General features: G+C 41.8%; 1 protein-coding gene across 7 annotated transcripts in view; it reads left to right on the forward strand.

Moving 5' to 3' along the window:
* Positions 1-25,165, forward strand: part of SETD5 (SET domain containing 5) — a 70,022-nt gene that overhangs the window by 34,743 nt on the left and 10,114 nt on the right. For 6 of the 7 annotated variants that reach the window (XR_007509259.1, XM_049826170.1, XM_049826172.1 and 3 more), the window contains 13 exons: positions 579-821; positions 5,809-5,957; positions 6,272-6,389; positions 6,820-6,929; positions 7,215-7,461; positions 7,669-7,749; positions 10,172-10,435; positions 11,310-11,630; positions 13,159-13,401; positions 17,000-17,129; positions 18,340-18,593; positions 21,173-21,229; positions 23,426-23,893. Coding sequence is in view for 6 of the 7 variants with exons in the window: in XM_049826170.1 (XP_049682127.1) it covers positions 579-821; positions 5,809-5,957; positions 6,272-6,389; positions 6,820-6,929; positions 7,215-7,461; positions 7,669-7,749; positions 10,172-10,435; positions 11,310-11,630; positions 13,159-13,401; positions 17,000-17,129; positions 18,340-18,593; positions 21,173-21,229; positions 23,426-23,893 (2,685 nt within the window). In the remaining variant the exon portion in view is untranslated. Of the gene's footprint in view, positions 1-578; positions 822-1,536; positions 1,685-5,808; positions 5,958-6,271; positions 6,390-6,819; positions 6,930-7,214; positions 7,462-7,668; positions 7,750-10,171; positions 10,436-11,309; positions 11,631-13,158; positions 13,402-16,999; positions 17,130-18,339; positions 18,594-21,172; positions 21,230-23,425; positions 23,894-25,165 lie in introns of those variants that run through there. The other variant, XM_049826176.1, reaches the window with a different exon arrangement.

Below are 25,165 nucleotides of genomic sequence, written 5' to 3' on the forward strand. Positions count from 1 at the left end.
GATTTTGCCCTCTCTTCTTTACACTGCTTAGGGCTTGCCTTTTTAACCCTCGGGGTATTAGCTTATGCTCTATGTTCAGTTTCTTGAAACCCTGATGACCATTTAGCTAGAAGGTTCAGAATTATTTTCGGATCAGTCACTGCAAAGATTGAGATGCAGTCAGCATCATCTAGCATTATGTTGAACATGAGTGGGTTGACTGTAGGAAAAGCCTACATGAGATTTATTTGCCTTTGTGTGTTCTGTTCCTTCGCTTTTTTAATCTACTTAATTATTTTTCCAAAGTGACTTAAACTTTTTCTGGTTATGTACTAGCTTAATTTTCTTGTATGTAGCAGGGCCGAGGACCAGCTCTCAAGAGGTCTTAGTCCTGTACAGAGTTCTCTGTAGATTCCTAAGCGGCACTGTTGTACAGTGTTCTGACGGATGCAGGTTCTGAAAAAGTTGTCCTCATAAGTGGCACATTCTTAGCTTGGAATAGATTTGCCTTTTTTTGTAGCATATTCATATGCTCAGAGGGCTGTGGATAGGTTTTTCCCATTGTGTGCTAGCCATTAATTCTTTGCTGTTTGGTGCAGAATTCCCCTTCTGAAGCACATGCCTTGGATGAAAACACAGCTGAAGGGTGGGAGAATCGAATACGACTGTGGACAGATCAGTATGAAGAAGCCTTTACTAACCAGTACAGTGCTGATGTACAGAACTTGTTGGAGCGTCATCTAAACTCTAATAAAGAATACGTGGGGAAAACTGCTATGCTAGACACAATCAACAAAACAGAGTTGGCCTGCAATAATACTGTTATTGGGTCCCAGATGCAGGTAAGAACCATTGTGACAGAAGTGGGGTGGGTCAGGTCCTCTTGTTTCTAGACATAAGGTGTGGGCATGGGTGAGCAATATCGTAGCTGGTCATATAATTTCAGACCAATAGGCTTAGATTTGATATAAAAGGGAACAGAAGAGATGCCAGTACCAAGGCAGATTCAGAAACACTCGCATTCAGCCAGATCAGTGTTGCTAAGTTGGGGATATTTTGTACAGTTCTGTGATATGGTTCACAGTTATTTTACCATAAATGCTTTTGGTCACTGAATTGCTTGAGGCAGAACCAGATCTATCATTTGCTGGAGATAGGAAATTTCCTGCTTTCCAGCTGAGTTTTCCTGGTTTGTTGAGGGAGGAGGGGGGGGAGGTTGTGTGTGTTTGTTTCTCCTGGCTCATGTTCTGTGGGAAGCTATTTTAAAGAACCTTTCAACATTATTTCAATATTTTGGATTATTATTTGGACTCCGGTAACTTTCAAATGCTGTACAACTACAACTGATTTTAGGGAACTGTCTCTCCCTCACTTTTCTCTTCCAAGATGTGCAATGATTGGTGTCATGCCAGCTTTATGAAGTGCATGTAGAGAAGGAGAAACAGGAAAAGAATGTGTTTGTGTGGTGTATGTCCTCCCCGCTACTTTCTCAGCTGATGTTTCATCTGGTCCATGCTTTATTGAACAGAGAGCAGCATTCCCACTCAGTTCAGGCTTTGTGGGGCTTCGTTGTCCAGGAGAATGGAGATAGGGCTTCCTTGTCCAGGAGAATGGAGATAGGTGCAACTGAAAAGGATGGGCTCCAAAACAGATGTGGGGCACCTCTTCTGTAGAATGGAAGTGGAGTCAGAAACCTGAATATCAGGTATATATTTGTGCTTGAATCATTCTTGTTTGTATCAGCTGACTCACCGCTCTGTGAAGTTCACGTGCTCCCTCCCACTTTTCCCTCTGCTTTCATGTAGGTGAAGCACATCAGGCAGAGCACAGATATTGCCAGTAAGGGAGAGTGCAGAAAGAGGACTTTGGACTCAACTTCCTTCCACTCTTGCCTCTAGTTCTGCAATAATAAGACTTCTGTGGGGGTTGGGGAGAAACACTTCTACTTAGCTATGTGAGTAGCCTTCCTAAAGAGAGCAACTGAGGAAATAGAGGGAAGAAAAAGTTCTGCCTCTCTAGAAATCTTAATATTTCTGAGTCTAAATGTAAACTCTTCTATCTCCTTCACATGAGTTTTAGGAAAAGTCCTGAAAGAAGTAATAAAACATGCTGTTTCTTTTTATTACCTTCATAAAGTACAGAAGGAAGACGATTATAAAAGATATCATACATAAACATGCTTGTTCTTGTCATGCTCTCTCGCCCTCTCCCTTGCCTGTACAGACATAGGTTTTCCCACAGGGTAAAGTGGCCAGCATTCCAGATCAGAAGACTCCAAAGGCTATGTATTCCAAAGAAACAAAAAGATAGAAAGTTGCAAAACTTCATAGTGAGCTGCAGTTACTCTAAACGAGCTGTAGGTAGGTACCTATCATTGCACGTGCTGGGAAAGTGTAAAGGGACTTACTGGCTTTGTAGTTCCTCTGGATACTGAGGAAAGACCAGGTGGCTGTCCTGGGCTGCTGCTTGTCAGCCCTTGTGTCCTTGTTTTCTCTGCGCAGCAGATGGCTGTGGAGTGTTGTGAGGAGGATACCCTGCACAGGTGTGGAGTGCATGGTCTCTCATCCTGTGCTTTATATTTTTGTTCCACTCATTTGTCTCATCTTTGTTAGACAAACTGAGAACGTCTGTTGGTTTCCATCAGTTGTCTTTTAACTAGGTATCATTACTGGACGTTAAAATAGCTTTTCTGGGAGATAAGGAAACAGGTACTTTGAGCTAGGAAAAAAATTAAGGCGGTCATGTCAATATGCACATGGCAGCTGTGTGTAGAAGATGGGTATCATAACTGCTCTATTTGGCCATGAAGACTTGGAGACAGGAGAAAGGAATAAAAATAAAATGTTGTAGATGCCCTGCATACTCTCACAGTTGAGAGGTTTTTTGTTTGGGTAAACAGTGATGCAAGTGTATACTTCAAAGAAAAAGAAAAAAAAAAAGAGAGAGAGAAGAAGAAAGTGTGAACTAAAATCTTCCCCAAGCCAGGAGTAGGGAAAGATGGTTTAAGAGTTATACGTGCAGGATATGGGATTTTGATCATTGGAATTTTTTGGATAAACCAATTCTCAACTGTCCTAGTGATGCAAAGGGAAACTTGTGAAAACATGAAGCTGTTCAGTGTCATGAATAAAATCATCTTAGTGCTGGCTACTGCCAGATGCTTGACAAACTGAAAGCTGTGAATCACTTTTCTGCCTGCTGTTGCCAAACCAAACCCAGGGTCAGTATTTGCCCTTTGTTGCCTCTGATAATTGCTGACTTGAGCTCAAACCCCTGATTGATTTCACATTCTGAAGTGAAGAGCAAAAGGGCCTTTATAAAATAAAGCCACTGAGTATTATGCAGATGTTGCTTTGCAAACATATCAGAACAGTTTTGTCTGATTAGCAGTCAGCAATCCCTAGCCTATGACATGAATAAAATCATTTGTTCTTTTCACACATGAAAGCATGGCAGTTAATCCTCTTCATATTTATAAATTCAGAGAACGAAAACAAGCTGATCTGGGGTCTTATCAGAAAAGCTATGAGATCATTCCTATTTTACCAAACTCAGATAATTGTTAAGTTTTACAAATGCAGAGCTTCTCTTTCCTTATGGGCTCTCTTCTCCTCCTACCACCCCACCTTATCCCACCTGTGTTCCCCAAGCTGTTTTCCAGCATCAGGTGAACAGTAATACAAGTCAGTCATGGGCCAAAGTTGAGAGTGAAGGCTACCAGACATTAAACTCACATCTCTGAAAGATACTAAGAGAATTTGATAGAGTTGTAGAGTAATTTAGGTTGGGAGAAACCACTGAAGGTCATCTGGTCCAACCTTCCTGGGTAGGCCAGCTTAGTTGAGAAACTGATTGTAACAACAAACAAGTGGTAGTATAGAAACAAAATTATTCAACTGGAGACACGCTCGTGTCTCAGTCCTAATTTATCTACTAACTTCAGATACTTTCTCCTTATCTCCTTCTGTCACACACTAACAAATCTAATCCCATTTATTTATTCTCTGTTACCACAGTTGGATAGTACAAAGTGTATCTAATGTTTTTAAAATAATTTAGCCACTAGTCTTGATAATGTAAACAGTCTTGTCCTACAGTTCACTTTTCTGATCAACAAACCCATGATAAATTAGGGCCAGCAGTGTGTCTTCTTAGTCTGGAAATAACATGTTTCTTTTATGCCAGTTCAGTGGACTTGGGGAATACTCTGTGAGCTCCTATCACGACCCAAGATATGAAGAGATGAATGACACCCTGCAGGGCTTTTCAGTGTCTCCAATACATACATGCAGGTTTTTCCAGTTGCTGGCAGATACAGTGGTATAAAAAAAGAGATATACCCTGTAGGCTTGCTAAATGTAGCACTGGGTATATCTCTTAAAAGGAGATCTGGAATAGCAAGACCACTACTCCTGTCTGCATAGGTTTCAAATGAATATTTTTATAAAGCTATATTTATCCTGGACCTGAGTGAGAGAAGTCGACACATAGATCTTACTTTACTGGCTGATCCAAGATCTGCAGTATAATGTCATATTAAAACAATGAAAGTCATCTTCCCAAAGAGGTTTCATTCAGAGCACAGTCAAGATTGCTACCAAAAAAAAATAAAATCTGTGGTTCAATTCTTTCATATGGTTAATACGGAGGGTTTTGTTTGGTTCCCAGTACTGAGTGCTGCCTTAAGGCATTAACTTTATTTTCACAAGGTTAGAATGTCATGCATTCTGTTGCTGTCCAGATTGAGTCCCTTCTTAAGCTAATGTGATTTTTATCCATTTGAGCAGACTGTGCAGTAGCTGTTTCTAACAAGACAGTTTTATCAGGAAAAGTTGGGAGCTTGCATTTAATAAAATCTTGTGGCTTACTTCTAATTTAGGTAGAAGACTGTCATTATTACTGAAGTAAGAACACTTATGCCTCAATTCACTCTGGAAAAGTATCAAAACCTGGTCCTTATGAGCAGTGAACAGCATGCTTAGGAAAGAGCAGGCATAGCTCTTGTGGTGAGGCAGCCACCCATCTTCACGTAATTTTTACTTGCAGAGAGGTTCAATCTGTTAAGCAGGAAAAGCACTTTGTTTTTATTGAAGAAGTCTTTCCTATGCCCTAGTGCTTATAATATCCCTGCCATTAATCTGTAAAATGTGTCGTATTTGGATGTCTGTGCTTGAAGAAAGTTGTGGTTTCATACTGTCAAGACGCATTGTTGTGAAAATCCATTGTAACAGAACTGTAGACTTTAACGTAAAGAAGATTCAGCAAACTGTCACTACTTAGTTAAAAATTTATTTCTTAATTTAAAAAAAAAAGCGAACAGCACTAGTTGAGCAGGCAAATGAAGAGAAGTTTCTGGATGGAGATGGAAATTGCCAGTTTAAGTCTTTGGCCTGTTAGCTAGAATTTACCATCCTCTGTAGAAGGAAAAGGTTGTGTTTTTTCATCTGAATCTGTGACAACCCACAATTTAGGGAAGATTTGAGTTATTCTGGCTGTGAAAGTGGTCCTAATTGTAGAGCAGTTCCCTGTTAGCAGCAACTGACAGGTCTGGTTATGCCTCCTAGCTGCAAGACTGAAATACTTGGTCTGATTTGTGAGACTTACTTGTGAAGGAAAGGAATAAATACTCTTTGCTTTTGATAAATATTATCAAGGACATTGGTTTATTACTAAACTGTTACAGAATAAACAATATATTTGCCTGCAGAGTTTCTACTCTAGAGTGTGTTGCTACTAGAGTAATTTTTCTTTTCATGTAGGTAAAATATTCTTCATGAGTTAGAGGCCTTTGGTTTAAATTCTCATATTTTGCTCTGGTGTTTGTTACAGCTGCAGCTGGGAAGGGTGACTCGTGTTCAGAAGCACCGCAAGATCCTGAGGGCAGCAAGAGACTTGGCACTAGATACCCTCATAATTGAGTATCGAGGGAAGGTTATGTTACGACAGCAATTCGAGGTCAATGGGCATTTCTTCAAAAAGTAAGAGTACTATGAAGTGATTAGTATGAGAGCATCATGGCACGGAGACACTAGTGTCTCTATGGGGTAATGCACACTTACAGGGGCCTTGACAGCTGTGCCATCCATAGAAATGTGAAATCAAATATACAACCTCAGCTTGATGCTCTGTTTATGGACCAAAACCCTTTGTTAAACTGTGATGATGGAAGCGCATAAGTGTCCAGAGCAATAGCACTGATGGAAGCGCTGCTTCCAGTGAAGTGAGGGATACCGGTTATAAGTGCCATGGGAATTGGGTATTTTGGGATTGAGACATTCTGTTACTTCTCCAGGCCATATCCCTTTGTGCTGTTCTACTCCAAGTTCAATGGCGTTGAAATGTGTGTTGATGCCCGCACCTTTGGTAATGATGCCAGGTTCATCAGGCGTTCCTGCACTCCAAATGCAGAGGTAAATTCGCTCTTCACCATCACTGTAATTGCAAATACATGTTTTACACAGGCTTAGTGCCTTCCCTTTTTATAAATATTCAAACTTAAAATGCAGTAAATGGGGTAGATTCTGTGCATCTCTTGCTTGTTTGATGGTTTATACTTGGAAGATGAGAAAGTTTGGGAACATGATGTTTTTCTTTGGAAGGAAAAGGTCTCTTTTATGGCTTTTCTTTGGCTGCAGAATGATAGTTAGGGTAAGCAGGTGGTAGTAAGTGGAAAAGCACAGGATGAGACAAGAGCAGTGAAGCAGGCCTTTTCCCTATGGAAAATTTAGGATAATTATTCATGGAATAGATAAGAGCTACTTCGCAGAAGGAGGCTTCCCTCTTGAAAGAAAGAAGTGCAACTTGTGGAGATGTTAGTTTCTCTCTACTTTGTTTAACAAGGTTCGTCATGTGATTGCTGATGGGATGATCCACCTGTGTATCTATGCTGTTGCCACCATTGCCAAGGACACAGAGGTTACCATCGCCTTTGACTATGAGTACAACATCTGGTGAGTCCTTCACCTCGCCCAGGAGCTCTCCACTGCCCTCCTGGACTGGACATCTTCCTCCAGCCCTTTCCTCGCATTCTACATTTTGCTCCGTTTTCTACTGAATTGCATTTTCCGGCTATTCTGTCCAGTTCTGCTGGCATATTCTACAATAGAGGCCATAAGGTAGCCTGCTGTCCTTGCTTTGGCACGTGGTGAGATGTTTAGTAGGAGATGCATTGAATGTCTCTGTACAAGGGTTGAGAAATGAAGAGTGACACAAATTATGTTTGTGTTTTGGAGCAGCAACTATAAAGTGGACTGTGCGTGTCACAAGGGGAACCGGAATTGCCCTGTGCAGAAACGTAGCCCAAATGCTGCAGAACACCTACCTCCACCTGTTTTAGGCACACTGATTGGGGCAGAAACACGCCGGCGAAAAGCCCGTCGAAAGGAACTAGAAATGGAACAGCAGGGCGTTGCATCAGATGAGAACAGCAGTCAACAAACGGAGGAAGTTCCTGAGGGACCTGCAGCAGTCAGTGACAATGAGGTAAAACCCTTGACACTTTGTTATATGTATGTTTTTATTATTCAGTGCTGTGGAATCTGATCCAGTACAGCACTGGGATCTTCAGAACAGAAACTGTAGGAGGCCTTTTTTTAAATTTTTAGCACCTTAGATTACCCTAGGCATCTTGATAACTTTAAAACAGTACCAGATTTTGTCTGACATACTAAGTCTGGGCTTCTCTTTCAGGTGGCAGAGAAGGAGGAGAAACAAGAAGGGGAGAAGGAGGAGCCTGTAGATGAACAGGGAGCCTTGGTCCACAGCCGCCGGGCAAGTACCTTTCTCAGTCTGGGTATCATCCCCCTTAGGACTTGCTTCATGCAGTGACCAGCATGTCCAGTTGGTTATTTCACTTGTTTCAACACAAATTCCAACTGTCAGTGGTCTTCAGTAATTTTATTAAAAAAACAAAACCACCAACAAAAAAAACCAACTGAAAACCACCCAGATTGACTCCACATAACAGGATTTATGTTAGAGTGCTGCAGATTAGAAGGTATAGGACAGGTTTGTTTCCTGATTGAAAGGTTTAACTGTAACTTTCAGGGCTATTCTATAGTCTAAAACATACCATTAACAAAATGATTAGCACCGGATTCCAAAAAGGTAATCGCACCGTTTTTATGTTCCTGCTGCCCTTTCTTATTGCCAGTACAAGAATTTCTGGAGCTATATAGAATCATAGAATCATATAATAGTTTGGGTTGGAAGGGACCTTTTAAAGGTCATCTAGTCTAACCGCCCATGCAAGCGAGCAGGGACATCTTCAACTAGATCATATGATGAACTGGAACCTGATTTTTGTTAAAACGTGACACATTTTGCTGTGTTAGGTTTGCCATGTGGGAAAAGGGTAGGATCAAGTGGCAGAAGTTATTAAAGAGGGGTAGACCACCAACAGCACTACTGGCACAAGTCAACAAAATTTGCTGTGTTATTAGGAGATCCCTTTGTGCTCCTAAATCATTGTTGTCTGAATCGGTCTTCTTGATCAAAATATTTCTTAGTGCTCTTGGATCTTTGATAACAAAGTCCCTTCTTAGCCACCTTCGATACTGAGTAGAGCAGGGTTTTTTTTCTTGTGCTTCTTATGGCACCTGGGATTACCCCTTGGATTAGAATGTTTTATGCATGTGAATGGAGCTGTTCTGGCTCTACTTAATACATTAATTTAAACCAAAAAAAAAAAAAAAAAAAAAAAAGAACAAAAAAAAAACCAGAACAAAGTAAAAAAACAAAGCAAAAAAACCCAACAAAACAAAGACAACCCCAAACGAAAAAAAACAAACAACCAACCAAAAACCCAAGGAGGAAAAAAAGAAAAAGTGCTCCCCTCCTTTTACCAGCCAACAAATGTAGTGGAGCTAGGAGTTCCCTCAAATACCTTAATCACCTGTCTTTCTCTGATTGGAGATACAGATCATCTATGTGTAAATTTCCTGAGAATGCTTTAAAAGTTAAGATAGTGCAGCAAATTGCAGAGCCGAGGGCCATCCAGCAGAGAGGTCTTTGCATTATCTCATGGATTTTTTTAGAACAGACAAGATAAAGCAGTCAGTTTCTATTGGAATTTGAATAAAAGCAGTCATCCATCAGACTGGCCTTTAAGCTTGGAGGGAAGATTTCATTTTAATGCCAGGAAGCTGATCTCTTTCTGGGACAGTATAGTTGAAGAAGCCTAAGTGAAGTGTTAGTTTCCCATGAGCCTGTAAGCTCTGTTCCTGTATGTTGCACCAGTTAATCTGCTTTAATGAGATCCAGTTTTCTATACTTGGCACCAGGTAAATACCTGTATCTATAGTTTTCCTAGTCTCTAATTCTGTGTGTGTGTATTGAATATTTTTTAACAGAAAACTGTAAAGGCCAGGCTGCTGTGATTGAGTACTGCCGTGTGCTTCAAGATACTTTCTCCTCCATGACAAGTCTCAGAAGGCACTTGACACCACTTCTTATAAAATTCGCTTGATTCAGCCTAGGTTTTGGCAGTTACTGCAGCATTATTGTACTGGGCCTTTTACATGCATAATTACCAATTATTTCTGACACAGCTAGGTGATAAGATTTCCTGTCTTTTCTGTTTACCTAATAAATACCTTTGTTTTGCCTCTCTGTTCTTTCATGTTCTGTTTTTCTTATCCACTCTGTAAGCTGCTTAGACAAGAGCTTTTGGTTTTGAGCTGGGTGATCTCTGGACGCCAGGAAGGAATCAATCTGAATCATTTTAGTCAGTTTGTGTGGTGTGTTTTACTTGCTGCATATTACTGATTTGCTTCTGTTGCCCTTGGCTTCTGTTTGCTTCTGGTCATTAGCGAGTAGTTCTATTTGTTTCCAAGTTGTCTCTTCACTCTATTTATTCTTTCTTATGGTTTTTAGTTCTTCAAAATTATGCTTTTCCTTGTGGCTATTTTATAAATATAACTCAGTAGTGTCTAAGTGGTCCTATTTAGGAACAAAGTCTAGTTCTTCTAGTTACTCTATGAACACATGATTATGATGTTGTTATTCTGGGAAATTTGCCATGTTGAAAAATGCAAATATCTGAAAAGAACTGCTTCTCTCTGTCCCCTTTCTGGCTCTTGTCATTGCTATTTGGCAGTTGTTCTTCCTGTGCTGCATCCCATATCTGTTCTTGCCTCCTCCTCTTTATGTGCATAATTTGCAGTTCTGACTTACATTTACTCTTGTGTTCTAGTCCCGGGAAGACAGGAAGGTAGAAGCCATCATGCACATGTTTGAAAACTTGGAAAAGAGAAAGAGGAGACGAGAGCAACCATCAGACCGTAACAGCACTGATGCTGAAATCAGCACCAATTCTGAAGCTCCTGAGCTGGAGGAAATAAAAACAGAGACTCCTGAAACTGAAGATGGAAGTTCAGCACTAAGTGCTGCTGCTCCAAATGTTTCTAACAGTAACAGCAATACTGGGGTGAACACACGACGGTCTTCACAAGTAGTGGTAAGATGAAGATAGGACTGTTTAATAGCTTGTACCAAGCTCAGATGCAGCATACCCGATCATAAGATCGTTCAGGTTGGGAGGAGCTTCATGGGGTCTCTAATCCATTCTGCGTCAGGCAGGATCAGCTCTGAGGTCAGACCAGATTGGCCAGTGTTTTACCCAGTCTTGTCTTGAATACATCCAAGGATGGAGATTGCACAGCCCTTCTGGGAAGCCTCTTCCAATTCATTACTGTTCTCATGGTGAAAAAATTGTGCCTTTTATCTAGTCTGAACCTCTCATTTCAGTGTCTGTACATTGGTGCACCACTGCGTCCTGCATCTTGGTGGCTTCAGTCTGGATGTAGGAACACTGCTATAAGGTCCCCTTAAGTCATCTCTTCTCTGGGCTGAACAAGCCTAGCTCCTTCACCAAGTGGGCCCATTCTGTACTAGTGTGAGGTTAAGTTGAATGCGTAACTGCAGTGACTTGAGGAATTCTTTTGCTTTTTCTTTGGGTTTTTTGGCCTGGTCTACTTTGGATGCTTGTGTTCCCATTATATGGTAGGGTACAGATGCTTGCCTGGAATGATACATGTCAACTCACATCAGGATTAAGAGCAGTTACCTTGAGACAAGTGGCACGTTTCATACTGCTGCTTTCTTCCTTAAGACCAGTGTTCTGGTTGATCCCTTTAAGAACACAGCAGACAAAAATATAATGTGCCAGTGTTTTAGAAGGGCCCTCAAAGCCCTTATGAGCCAATACAAACAGAGTCCAACCAGATTTTATGAGTCAGGTAGTGTCAATAAATAAATCTCAATCCTTGATCCTGTATGCACAGAAAAAGAATACTTAGAGGTGCTCGGACTAATGACAGTTTATATTGTAGGATGCTGTCCCCGAAAAAACAGTTACTAAGCCAGCTCCAGCCAAACCCTCCAGACCCCGACCGAAAAGTCGCTTCTCTCGATACCGGACCAGTTCAGCACAAAGACTGAGAAGGCAGAAACAAGCCAGTTCCCAGCAAGCTGAACTCACACAGGCTGTCCCAGAGGAAGGAAGCACTGCCAGCTTGGTAACCACAACAGATGTCAGCAATGTAGAAGGTCCAGGAGAAGGCAGACAGTTGATGGGATCTGACCCAACTGCTATCCTGGCTGCAGGATCTCAGTCTAATCGAGCTGCAGTAAAGTACCCCAAAACTAAAAAGGTAAATATGATTGAGTGCTCAAACTGGAGAGGGGCAAAGAAGGTTTTGTGTGGCCTTTGGGGAAAAGTTGGTTCAGGAGAAACAGTTCTTCAAAACGGTTGGAATTATGTGACTTTGTATTATTTCTTCTATAGTGGCTAAGAGCCCTCATCATGGTTTAGCATCTAGCTGCTCAACTCTACACAAAACAATCAGAAAAAGAAATTAGCTGATCTTTGCAGCAAGTCTACATAGACCTTAGATACCAACAGGGTGGTACAGGTGCAACAGGAAGGATCTCATTTTCGGGTATGGCAAAGAGTCTAGAAAGAGGCAAATTATACACCTGTATATGTGTATGTGGGGAAGATACTGCTTCCAGCTTGAGGAGCTCTGGGAGAGAAGGGTTGGAAGGGCTTGGCAACATAAGGAATTGGGTGATGAGGCTAAGCCCTGGGTGAGGGAAGCAAAAAGCAGATGTTTCAATGCTGGTGTGGAGGGCAACAAGAGGCTTGGGAGATGGCTGGCAAAGGCCATGAGGACAGCAAGCTGTTTGTGTTTTTGCAGGGGAACAAGGTACTAATAGAAATACGGGGAGAGCTGATGTGTTCGGATCTATGCATAGTAGGCTAGCAAAAGCTTTTGTCAGCAGCATGCAAAAGTGGTTGTTACAACTCTGATGTAGTAGCTGTCATTTAAAAACTAGATGCTGATAGTTTGGAAAAGAGCACTAGTGTTTGGACTGAAAAGAAAGGATGTTTATTAGAAAAGGTTGGATACATATGATCTTAAGACGTTTTCCACATATTCCCAACTGTCAACCAAGAAAGTTACCTTAAATAAAGCAGCATAGAGATGTAGTGAGACTTGCTTGAAAAAACACCACCACCTTGAAATAACCAGGGTGTTGCATCTTGTGAAGGATAGTAAAACAAAGGTTCTTTTGTGTATACCAGCAAGAGAACAAAGAGAGAAAAATGGAGCCATTATGGACTGAAGATTAGTTGGAATTTAAAAATAAATTTAGAATGGCATAAAAATGTTTGGTGTGGGAATCAGTGGCAGTATCTTTTTGGGATGGGATGGGGCATCAGGCTGGAGTGTATTTGTTTACGACAAAGTCAAAGAGGTTAGCTTTCATCTTAGAATTGAAGACCAAGAGGGAATGTGACTGTGGACTACAATGCACAAGCTGGGAGGAACTTGGAAAGGAAAGGACAAAAAATAGCAGAAGCTAGTAGGCAGCTGCCACACACTGGGCATAAATTAGCCATTAATACATTTAGGCTTACAACTAGAAACTAGTTTTGAACAAGGTGATCAAGTTTTGGGAGAACCTTCTGTAAAGCTGGATTACCTGTTGTGCCTCTAACAGATGAGAATTGGGTTTGATGCAGGAAGTCCTGGCTGTCTTCCTTCTTGTTAAGGAGGAAGAGAAGTTTTAGCATGCGGACTGATCTGAGCATTGCTTCCCCATACGCCTTTGTGCCATGTTACCTTTCCTCTTCACCTGTGCTAGTTGCACTGACGTGTGTGTTTTCTCCTTCAGTATCTTGTTACAGAATGGCTGAATGACAAGGCAGAAAAGCAGGAGTGCCCTATTGAATGCCCTCTGCGCATTACTACAGACCCAACAGTTTTGGCAACTACCTTAAATATGTTGCCAGGTCTCATCCACTCTCCTCTGATTTGTACCACACCTAAACACTACATTCGTTTTGGTTCGCCTTTTAATCCTGAGAGACGTCGAAGGCCCTTTCTGTTGGATGGAATTTACAGTTCCTGTAAAAAGGTATGTTTGCTCATGTCTTACTTTCAGGGGCTATATACTGATCAAACTCTTACTGGCACCTTTGCAAAGTTGTTGTGTCCTCTTTGAGCCTATTTCCATGTATTCCTGCTGAGCTGGTCTTGCCTGACGTGTCGGTGCAGTCTCCAGACTTTCTGCTGACCTTCTCCTAGCTGGAGTTCAGTCTTCATAGTTACCTTTTACCATGGTAGAACTGTTCTGTGACTCTCCTCTTAGAAACATGTACTTTCAAATCTGCAGTGGCTGTTTATTATCCAGCATATGCGATTCAAGGAGTTTTAATTGTTGCATATGTTACTACTTTCACAGTCAGAGGCTGGTTGGCATTGTGGGGATAGGACAGTGTTGCAAAAGACCTGAAGAATACAGTACCTCAGTCAAGATCCATTGTCCTTGGAGAGCCTTTGTTGTTTAGCAAAGCTTTGAGTTTGCCTGTTCACAAGAGCAAGTGCACAGCTCTTTGTTTGGGATCATAGACTGTCTATCTACAACAGATACTTGTGGCTGTGTAGGAAGCCTGAACTGAGCGAAGCTGAGGACTTCATTCCTCCAGTGATGGTATGTGGCCAGTAAGTGCCTAGCATTTAGCTATCCACAGGGAAAGAGTAGTTCAGGTTAGTTTGCTCAGTCAGATTTTTATCAGAATCCATCTTCCCTATCACCTGTCAGCTTTGCTCAGGGGCTTTTCCAGTTCCTGTGTGATTACCTGAGAACAATTTTATGGAAATCCTTTCTGGTCTTCCAGTCTTGGTAGTTTTTGAAGTCAGGTACCATGTCCTGGTTTCTTTGCCTTCCTTTGAGGGACTTTTTCCAGAGAGAAGCTTTGGACTTTTCTGTTTCCACCTTCAGCCAATTTGTTGTCATGCCCTAACAGGCACCTACAAAAAGAAACTAAGGGTCTCTTCAGTATTTTCTTCATAGGTAAAGCTCTTGATGGTTCGTATGTACTCATATGAACAAAACCATGTTTGTTTCCTTGTGCCTGGGCGACCTCCCCATGCATCATTAAGCTGAGAATTGCAAGGTTCAAGCTGCTTTTTTGAATCTTAACAGTGTCTTTGAGCCTCAGGGAAAAGAGAAGCACCCAGAGCAAAACTGGCAGAGTTATTCCAAGTTCTCTGCTCAGTGCATTTGCTGTACAACTAGCCAGCAAGCTCCCAATTCAGTGAAAACTGTTGTCATGCAACAAGTCTTCCAATCTCTTGCTACGTTTGGCTGTTTTCTAGTCATATGATAATTCTTAGAGCTGGAGAGGGAATGGACTAGTCTCACTATGGATGACTTCCATTTAGTCCGCATCTTCCCTGAAGCTGAGTGTCCAAAACTGGATGTTGTGTTGCAGCTGGGGCATTTTCAAAGCAGAAAGTTGCTCTGTGTTCTGTAGCCTATACCCATTTTGTGCATCCCACTATGACGACTGAGTTTTCTTTGACATGTTGATTTAGATTTGTGTTCAGTTCGTGATTTACTATGTTTGTTAGAACAACCCATTAGTTTTTGAGCTTGTAATTTTAGAAATTATTGTTTCTGGCTTTATGTGGTACTTTGTTCTAGCCTATGCTAAGCTGCATCCTAGTTTTCCACATACATTTCCTAGTTTAGTAGGAAATCTTGAATACTGTCTTCTAGCATGTTCTTGTTTCTCCTAGGCTGGCATCATCTGAAAACTTAAGTACACTACCTGTTCCATTATCTAAATAATTAATAAAATACTGAAAGTTTCTATGTCCTGAACAGATGTTGCAGAAAGTAATTTGTTAGATTTCTACTTTTTGAAAGTAAATAACCAATAACTGTTCTAGTAAGGGGTTTCATCCCTTTTGCAGGAGTTCCCCAGATTTTTCATGGAAAACACTTGGTAGCATTAGGTGTTTTTATCACTAACAGTCTGGAGATGTAGAAAAAGTCTGCTTCTCATGTTCAGGAACATTTAGAATACCCTCACAGGGAAAACCTCCTTTTCAGCCAGCTGAGCTCTAGAAATGGTCCAGAACTTGAAGACATTGCTCTCTCAAGACCTGGTCTTTCTGTCTTGTGTGCTTCTGACTACTCAGTCAGAAGGCTGATTTATAAAGGCTGTTGAAATAGATCACATATTTTCTTGGATTGTCAGCAGACCTCTTCCTTAAACTACTGAGGACAGTGCCAAAAAACCTCAGCTGATGATCTCAGTTTGCGTCCAAAGCATGCCAATGTCTGAACCTCACAAGGAAACTGAACTGTATAACGTGCTCACGTTAATCACACATTGTACAGTGACTTGGCTGTCAGATCAGATGCTGCATTTGAGGTAGCAGTGCTTCAGACTGGCTGGCACTTCTCACTTTTCCTGGTGGCCACAGTGGAATCCATTGAGTTATATTTGAACAAAGAAGCGTCTGCTGTACAGTAGTGAAGGCCATCAAAATAGATCCTGACACCTGCTCTTCATCCTCGTATTGAAGTTTTCACTTTGAGGATTGTGGCCACTGAGTTACTGATGCACTTTCGTGATAGCTCTGAGGAATCATAAGACATATACGTATATCTCGTAATAGGATACCTATTGCTGGCATGCAGATGAACTGTGGATTACTGAAAGGTAAACTTACGATTTTAAACCTCTCTGGGAGAAGCAAAGGCTGGTAAAGCAAGTCCCTTGAGTAAACTACACAAATGCAAGTTACTGTTTGTTTTTTTTCAGCAGTTTGCTGTCATTTTACTGAATCACCTGGGTGTTTTTCCTTATATTGTTGCAGTTATTTTTTATAGTAGAGTAAGCAAAGGTTTCCTGCATGCCACCAGGAGTCAGTTTGTATCAAGATAAAGGGCTAGCACACCCACTGCAGCAGCTGATTTGCTGAGACTTCAATTCGTGTTCACTTGCATGAGATGTGAAACATTCTTTATTGTCCATATTCAGAAGACCACTGTGACTTTTATCTCTTTTATTAGTAGTTGAAGAAAAGATTTGCCTTTATTATTCTCTTCTGGGTTTAGCCCCCTTGAAAACTGCTGCTTGCATTTTATCAGATATTTTTGCTCTTTGTTTCTGGCAGCAAGCACAGTCCTGGAAGAATTGTTATGTGATTAAACTCAGCTATTTCTCTGCTGGAATTGTTAGAGCAGTATCTGTGTTAAGCTGTAATATGCCTTAGTGGGGCAGGGGGACAGTATGTTTGTGCTCATGGGCAGGAAACAGCTTTTTTGCAAAAAAACAGGGGTTTAAGATAGTATCATATTTATCTCCCTTTTCTTTTAATTAAGATTGCTTTTGATAGTTTTTAGCTGCCAGAGTTCTGCATTTTATCTATTTATAATTTGCTCTTTACTTATCTTTGTGTTATTGCTGAAGACTGCTGATCCCCAGAATACATCTCATCAAGAGCACATAGTCAGCCCCATCACAGTAGGTGGTAGACTCAGTGCTAACAGCTGTGTTCTAACGGGTTCCTGTCTGAGCGCATGCGAAGGAGGTAATATCAGTGTTCTGAGCAGTCTGCCCTGCTGCACAGAAGTGTAGGAGTTTGAGTGCATCCTGCAAGATTACATAGAAAGTACCGGAGGGGTTGCACGTTTATGTAGTCTCGTTCTGTTTCAGCGCTGGATCAAACAAGCCCTGGAAGAGGGGATGACTCAGACCTCACCAGCTCCGCAAGAGAACAGAACCCAGTGTCTATACCAAAGTAACGAGAACAGCAGTTCTTCCAGCATCTGCAAAGATGACACAGGTAAGTGCTCAGCACCATCAGGGCAGCGTGGGCGCTTGAGTGAAACTGGGAAGGTGCTGAATAACAAGGGCAGCTGTAGAGGATGACATTTTAATGTGTACTGCTGCTTGATGGCACAGCTTTATGGCAGGTGGGAATGTTACTTTGCCATTCATTCAAATTTCCGCAGACCCATTCTAGCTTGAGAATGTATAAAGTTTCTCAGTATTTTCCTGTGAAAAGATTATCACTTTATCTTGCATCATCAACCTTAGTGCTGTGTGATCAGTTGTCCAATGGAGGGTGGAGGGGAAGGGTACAATATCATCTCTTTTCAGCAGGATGCTGTTAGATGGACAACTAAATATCTACTGACTATAGGAAGGCACGTATGTAATAAGTGAAGGATTAAGTAAATCTCAAAGATGGAGAAGCTAAAATCTATGAGTAAAGAAGCAGAATGGTTAAATATTGTGTCTGAATCTTTCTCCAGAGAAAGAGGGTGAAGATCTGCCCAGTCAGGGATCAGTTTTCCAAGGATGACAGAGGGGAAGCTAGACAACACACAGATAATACAGAACTGATTATTGAAAAGTTAGACGAATAGGAAATTAACAGAATGCCAGAACCAATAAATGCACGTCTTTAAGCAAGACCTGAAGAAACAAACAACTGAACTGCAGAATTTACTGAATACTTTTTTTTTTCTTTTTCAAAAGTGAGCATCAAAAAAAGATACTATTTTGAAAAGGGGTAGGCCTGAGGGAAAGGCATTAATCCTTTGTGGGAGCAAAATGTGTTTGGGCTGTATTGATGTAGCCTATAGGGAACTATGAGGTTCAGGTAATGATAACTGAGCTGGTTGTGGTTTGTTCATAGCACAGTGACAATGACATGTCCTCTGACCCCTCTCCTCCACTACCCTCTCCTCTTTTTATGTCTTCCTGTCTTCCCTGCCTCCTTTTTGTGCTTACTTCTAGTTGAAATATTTCCTTTCCTTGTTCACTGTATGTTCCTGATTATGTGTTGTTCTGTTATCAGTATCTAGACATGCCTCAAGAGTGGTGTAAAAGTACTTCAGAGGTACTTCATTTTTAGGAATCTTTCGTAGTTACGTTGGAGACTTTTGGGCTCCATTTGGGCTGGGAGTAGGGGGAAGGAGACAGCGTGTCATTTGCACATGGTTAAGGTTAATGGTTCAGCCTTGTCCTCAGCTCAGTTTGTTTTTTAGACTTGCTGAGTCCCCTGAAGAAATGGAAGTCTCGTTACTTGATGGAGCAGAATGTTAAGAAGTTGCTGAGGCCGCTGTCTCCCGTCACCCCTCCACCTCCCATCCCTTTGGTTCCTGGCTCAGTGAGCCCACAGCTGGCTACACCCTGCTCATCACTGCCAGGAGAGGAGGAGAGTCGCAATGGTTATGGCATGATGTTCTCACCAATTCCTTCTCTGGCTGCTAGTCGCTGCAATACTCCACTACAGTTTGAGGTAAATCTGATTGGGGACTGGGAGTGCTAAAAAGAGAGGAACTGGAATATTTGCAGTAGAGGTAGCACTAAGGACACCTTTCTTTTTGAGTATGTGGCTATATTCCTGAGCAGCATCATAGTGTCAGACTCAAGAGCACTGCTGTCTTTCTTCTCTACTCCACTTCTGGCCAAATCTGCTCTATTAAATGTCAAACCTTGCTGCAGCACACCTTCCCCTCACTTCATAGCTATCAGTAACAATAGTCTTAATTCTTTTCTCCATTTCTCCACAGTAGCTCCCAAATTTTGCAGGCTTTTCAGTGTTCTTTAGTCATCTTCGCCACTTCAAATCTCTGCCAATGTGGCTTTCAATCCCTGCCTCTTCCAAAGAGTGCAACAGTGCTCCGCTTCTCAAAGGCTGTCTGACATCCTCAGCTTCTCTTTCCCTAAACAGCTTTCAGTAACCCCATGTATGGTAGAAATATTTTACATCAGCTTCCACTATATCCTTTGATTTTCCTTTCCCTTGACTAGGTAGAAGGAAAATACCTTATGCCTTTGATTTCTTGAAGTTTCCTTTTGCAAAAATTTGCAGAAGTGCTGAGCGGTCTGTGTCTGTGTAGGTGGTTTCCCTTGCTTTCAACTCCGTGTGAGAGTTATCAGCATCCATCCAGCTAGGATCTTCCACTTTGTGTTGCTGCTCTGTGCCTGTAAATAGGGGACGTGATGTTTGCAGTTTTAGTTATATTTTCTAGTATTGCATATTTTCATTTTTTAAAAATTGGAATCTTCGGGCCAGCTGCTCACACTCTGCCAGTTAAAAATAATATTTTGTGCAGTGACAGACTGCTCTGTACTAGGGACTGTTTTGCAGGAATCCGTCATCTGTTTTGCAGCAGCGCAAACAGTCCTTTGTGGTATTTTTAGCTTAGTGTCCTTTGATTATTTTCTTTGAGAGCCCTTTCTTGTAAGCTGTCTGAGAGGCAGATCTGTAGAGGTTAGCAGGGAAGATTGCAGAGCATTGAGGAGAGACATGAAAGACTGTTTCAAGCACAGAGCTTGATTGGAAACAGTCCTTACCTTTGCTGTGGTTAAGATGGCAGATCAGGGCAGTGTTGCCATGGACCTCCACAGTCTAGTCACTAATTTCCTGTCCCACCTTAGTGTTAGTTATTTCTGTTGCCATGTGTAAGACATGGGAAGCCTGGATTTCACTGGGCATCTATACCTTACTTGCCCATTTTACCTTTTTTTCCCCTTGAAAAGAATCTAACAGCACAATAGACCATAGGCTTCTTTGTTCAAACTTTTGTATTTCTCTTAATGCAGCTCATTCATAATATTGCTATTTTAATGTCATCACTGTTTCATTTAGTTACCATCAATTCTAACTTGAGTGAATACATCTCCCCATGTATAAAGCTTTATACTTCAGTCCTATGGCACTCTGGGAAGAGAACAGGAGAAAGGTTCTTCCAGCAGTTCACAAGCTTCCTCAAGCGAGCAGAAGATGTTGCTTGACATCCTGGCTTGCTGGGGAATACATCTTTGAAGGCTGTGGCTTTTAAGAAACTTCCTTCATGATTAATTTCCTAGCTGCTCTCTGAAGAGCTCGTATCATAAGCTTCTGAAGCTCTGGTTGGCTGGGTTTTTACAGACTGAGTTTTATCAGACTCAGTTTTGGGACTTTTTATATTGGAAACAAATTGGAGGATGCTTAGCCTCTCCCATATTCATAGGAGTGACTAGAAGTGTGATGACATGCATCTACTTTTTCTGTGGAGTTTGTCAGAAGGTTTTTATCGAAGAAGTTTCTGAGATTCCTCAGTTTTCTGAGTGTTTCTGCTTTGCAGAGGGCAGTGACTCCTGCCATATTTCTCTGATGACAATGTACCTCTGGGAAACCTTCTTCCTTTCTGATTCTATTTTAGGCCTGCTCAGTAGCATGGAGAGGAGAGTGCTTGGGAAGGAGGCCTTAACCACACCATCACACGCATACACTGCCTTCCACTGATAGGTGCTCAGATGATACATTTCATAAAGCTGTCCTGAATTCTAAATTCTGAAGCTGAATTCACCTATTCTCTTGACTTTAGCTGGGAAGGTTGCCCACAGTGGATTGGAGGAGACATTTTTGTTTTCTAGTATAATGTCCGTGAAAGTTCACTATAGTGTTTGGGGGATCTTAGTTTACCTTTTGAGCAAAAACAGGCTTTCCATCTCGCCCATGTTCTCGGACTAAATGCCATAAATGTCTTTCTTTATATTTTGTGGTGCAAAAATCTATCTGACGGCATCAGAAATGCAAAGAATAAGATGCTGCTTTTCTTAACATATATGTGCTCTGGTTTAGGTAGTAGGTTATAGCATGAAACACAGTAACCCAATGCTGTCTGTGTCCTTCCTGTCTGTCCTGTCTGTCCTTCTGTTTAGAAACCGCTTAATGGACAGACTTGCCATCCAGGCTGGGGCCAGTTCCTGGGATAGTCTTTGTTTAGAATAGCCATTGCTAACCTCTGTGTTTGTTTTTTAATTGATTTTATTTTGTTTCTTGACTTTTTAAGTAGATTAATAACATGATGCTTTTCCCTCCTCTAGAACGTATCCTCCCCTGAGAGTTCCCCTGCGCATAGGCCTGAGTCCATGTCACCTGAGGTAGTTATCACACAGTCTCAATTGCATTTGAGGCTGGAAGTGTGTGTGCTTGTGTGTGCATTTGAGGCCATGGTGGGAGGGGAGGGATGAGAAGTGCAGAGGCAAGTGGAAAAAAGGGTGGAGCATTAGTCACAATAAGGCTGAGGAGAGTTTTCAGGTTTGTCACAAGAGAGCAAACAACTTTAAGACTGAAACTTATTATTCAGTTGTTGACACTGGTGGGAAACGGGCAGTGTGAAGATTTGATACATCTCAGCTACTGAGGTGAAGGCAAGAGGTCTGGGGACCCTGGAAATACCATCAGCAACTTCAGCCCCAGCCCAGCAGATAAGTGGTGTGTGATATTTACTCAGTAGGAGCAAAATGACTACTGGGGAAGAAAAAGGAAAGCATTCACTACTAGTTTTGACTTACAAGGACACAGTGGTGCACGTGACCTGCTCTCTTCAGTCTTGATTTATCACCTGTTCACTTGCAGACTTAAAATCATAGAATCATAGAATGGTTTAGGTTGGAAAAGACCTTTAAGATCAAGTCCAACCATCAACCCAACACCACCATGCCTGCTAAACCATGTCCTAAAGTGCCACATCTATGCATTTTTTTAACACCTCCAGGGATGGTGACTCCACCACTTCCCTGAGCAGCCTGTTCCAATGCCTGACAACCCTTTCAGTAAAGAATATTTTTCTAATATCCAGTCTACACCTCTCCTAGCACAACTTGAGGCCATTTCCTCTCGTCCTATCACTTGTTACTTGGGACAAGAGACTGACTCCCACCTTGCTACAACCTCCTTTCAGGCAGTTGTAGAGAACGATAAGGTCTCCTTTTCCCCAGACTAAACAACCCCAGTTCCCTCAGCTGCTCCTCATATAAGATTTGTCCAGGCCCCTCACTGACTTGGTTGCCCTTCTCTGGACACACTCCAGCACCTCCATGTCTTTGCTGTAGCGAGGGGCCCAAAACTGAACACAGTACTCAAGGTGTGGTCTCAACAGTGCTGAGTACAGGGAAATAATCACCTCCCTGCTCCTGCTGGCCACACTATTTCTGATACAGGCCAGGATGCCTTTGGCCGCCTTAGCCATCTTCTGCACACTACTGGTTCATATTGAGCCAGCTGTCAACCAGCACCCCCAGCTGTCAACCAGCACCCCCAGATGTCAAGGAGATGACAGAAAGTAGTATTTTGTTTACCTACTGGCCTGTTGTAAAATATAAGGTGAAGTACCTTGCTCAGAGACTGTTTCATAGTAGAAAATATGCACTTATCTCCAATGTGGCAGATTACTTGGAGCCATAATACAGCAGAGGAAACATTCGCAGCAGCAGCAGTAGGGCAGAGCTGGTGCCTGGTGGTGCTGTGTTTTTCCCTAAGCACTGTAGTCCTGCAAAGAGGATGAAATCTTGTCAGTTATGCTCATTGTCTGAGATCCTGACATTAACATGGTGAAGGAGATGATTATGCCGTTGCCCTGGAAGCTTTTTGGCACTTCGAGTAGATAAATGGATATACCATTGTGTCAGTGCCTAGTACTCCAGAAACTGTGACAGCACAAACATGATGCCATTATGGTTTTGTTAGAGAATGTAAAAAGTAGAAATGCTGTATAAATTAAAGGAATGTAGTATTGTTAGAGATTCCCAAAGCTCACAATAAGTGAAAACAAATGGCTAGGAGGTCCTGGGCATTTTATTGTTAGGAAGTTAGTAGTGGCTGACTTGGGACAGTCGAGAACTTGGCTAATAAAACATTAAACGGACAGCATATCTTTTCTATCTAAATGGACAGCAGATCTTTTCTGTTCTCTCCCCGTAATGAACCTAGCTAGTACTATGTGTTAACATAGTGTCAACTTTGGGACATAGAGGAAATTGAAAATGCTTGGTTTTCTTCCTTGACTGTGTGGGGATAAGTGCTGAGCTTTATCCTCTTGCTGCAGCAAGACTGCTAAAGGGGAAAGGGCATCTCGTACTGGACAGCTAAACTGATTATTATTTACTCTTGGTCATTCCCCTGTGGAATGAACAAAACAGTACAGGAAAGGACCAAAAGGATAATGAGAAAGGAACTGGAAAGCAGTAAGCTAGCATTGTACAGAGTACTTTCTGACTTAAGTTTCTCTCCCTACCCTTGCCTGACTGTTTTCCTAACTTCCCACCCCCCTCCTATATTCTTGTCGGATTTTCCAGCTCTGCCTCCGATCCGACCTGGATTTGAAGGGTGGGTACCTGGATTCCGGTGCAAACACCTGCCCAGAACGGCCATCGCTGCTCAGCTTTGGATCCTCTGATCTGGCTCCACAACCCTCCATAAACTCTACTTCAGAGATGAACTTCCCAGGGAAAAGTGGGGAAGCACAGATGCTGCTACGAAGCTCTGATCAGGCTTTTCGGACAGAGTTTAATTTAATGTATGCCTTCTCCCCATTGAACGCTATGCCACGTGTAGATGGGTTGTTGCGGGGATCTGCTCCTTTGGGAGAGAGGAAGCCAATGAATTCGGAAGCAGGATGCTGCAGCTCTCCTGCTGAAGGATATTTCAGCAGACACGAGTCAGGGCTGCTTAAAGAGACAGTGCATGGATCCATGTCTCCCTGCAGCGAGAGGGCTTGTGAAGGCGTCAGATCTGCTCCCCAGAATCCACCACAAAGGAAGAAGGCAAGTATTCTTGGAAAAGAAATTCTTAGATTGCAGGAACCTGAGTGGGAACAGTAAGCACCGTGTTAAAAGACTTAACAGGGAGAACGAAGAAGGCAGAACACAACTAAAATACAGTCTGGGCAAGTAATTCAGGCCTACAGTGCCTGGATGAGAACAGTCTAAATGTTGTTAAAATAGTGTGAGCTACCCTTCAGGCAAGATTTTGATGTGAGAGGTGGAAGAAAAAGACCACGATGAAAATACCCCTTCTGGGAGCACAGAAAGGAAAGCATGATACTAGCAGCTTTCATAAACAGTTGTTAAACTGAGACAAGACCTAGAGCAATAACACAATGCAGCTGTACTAGTTGGTGGAAGTGTTATTTATCAGGATGAACGGGTTCCTTACTAGGAAAGAGGGTCTAATGTTTCAAAAGAAAACGTAGGCTGTTTATTAGAACATATTAGAATGTTTCCATTAATACAGAAACAGTAACATTGCAAGAAAAGTAGATAAAGGTTGTTACTTAAATTTTAGCTTTTTGAAATGAAAAAAACACAGAAATACTGCTTAAAGAAAGCAAATGTGTACTGGTTTCTAATAGCAGACCAGTGACCCTCATGGGACTAAACCTGAGTGAAAGTGACAAGTCAGGCATTGCTATGTTAAAACTGGGTACCCATGGGACAAATAAACATGTGCTGGTGTAAATGTATATCGGTGCCTTTTCCTGTGCTTGGATTTTTATTTTTATTTATTTTTATTTTTATTGCAAGCATGGTAACTCAGGTCATTTTTATAAGTGTCCAGCTGGATGGAATATCTTATTTCCATTCCATTTCTAGAGGGTTTTGATTTATTTTTTTCCCCTTTGGTTTTCTTTTAAAGTTACACTTATCTTAAAACCTTTGTATGTTGAGTTACTTTTGGAAATATCCTGTTCAATATTTTATCATCATAAAGCCTTCTATACAGGCATTGAGTCATAGTTGATTAAATTCTTCAGCAGAGCTGCCTTCTGTGAGTCCTTTATGGCTCTGTGCCTCGTAATAACTCTAAGGGGAAAGCACACTGAAAGGTAAGTGCTCAGCTGGAAATTTTTGTGCATTTTTGGTTCTGCTGTCCCTGTGTTACGAGACTACATTATCTGGGACCTTTTGGTCTGCGTCTTTGACAAATCTGAGACTGTTTTGCACAAAATACATTCTACCTTTGCCAAAAGTAGTTTGTTCAGGTGGTAGTGCTGGAAGTTTTCATTACCACCATAGCAGGAACCTGCTTTAAGCAGG

This window comes from Accipiter gentilis, chromosome 23 (assembly GCF_929443795.1).
Source record: "Accipiter gentilis chromosome 23, bAccGen1.1, whole genome shotgun sequence".
Lineage (NCBI taxonomy): Eukaryota > Metazoa > Chordata > Aves > Accipitriformes > Accipitridae > Astur > Astur gentilis.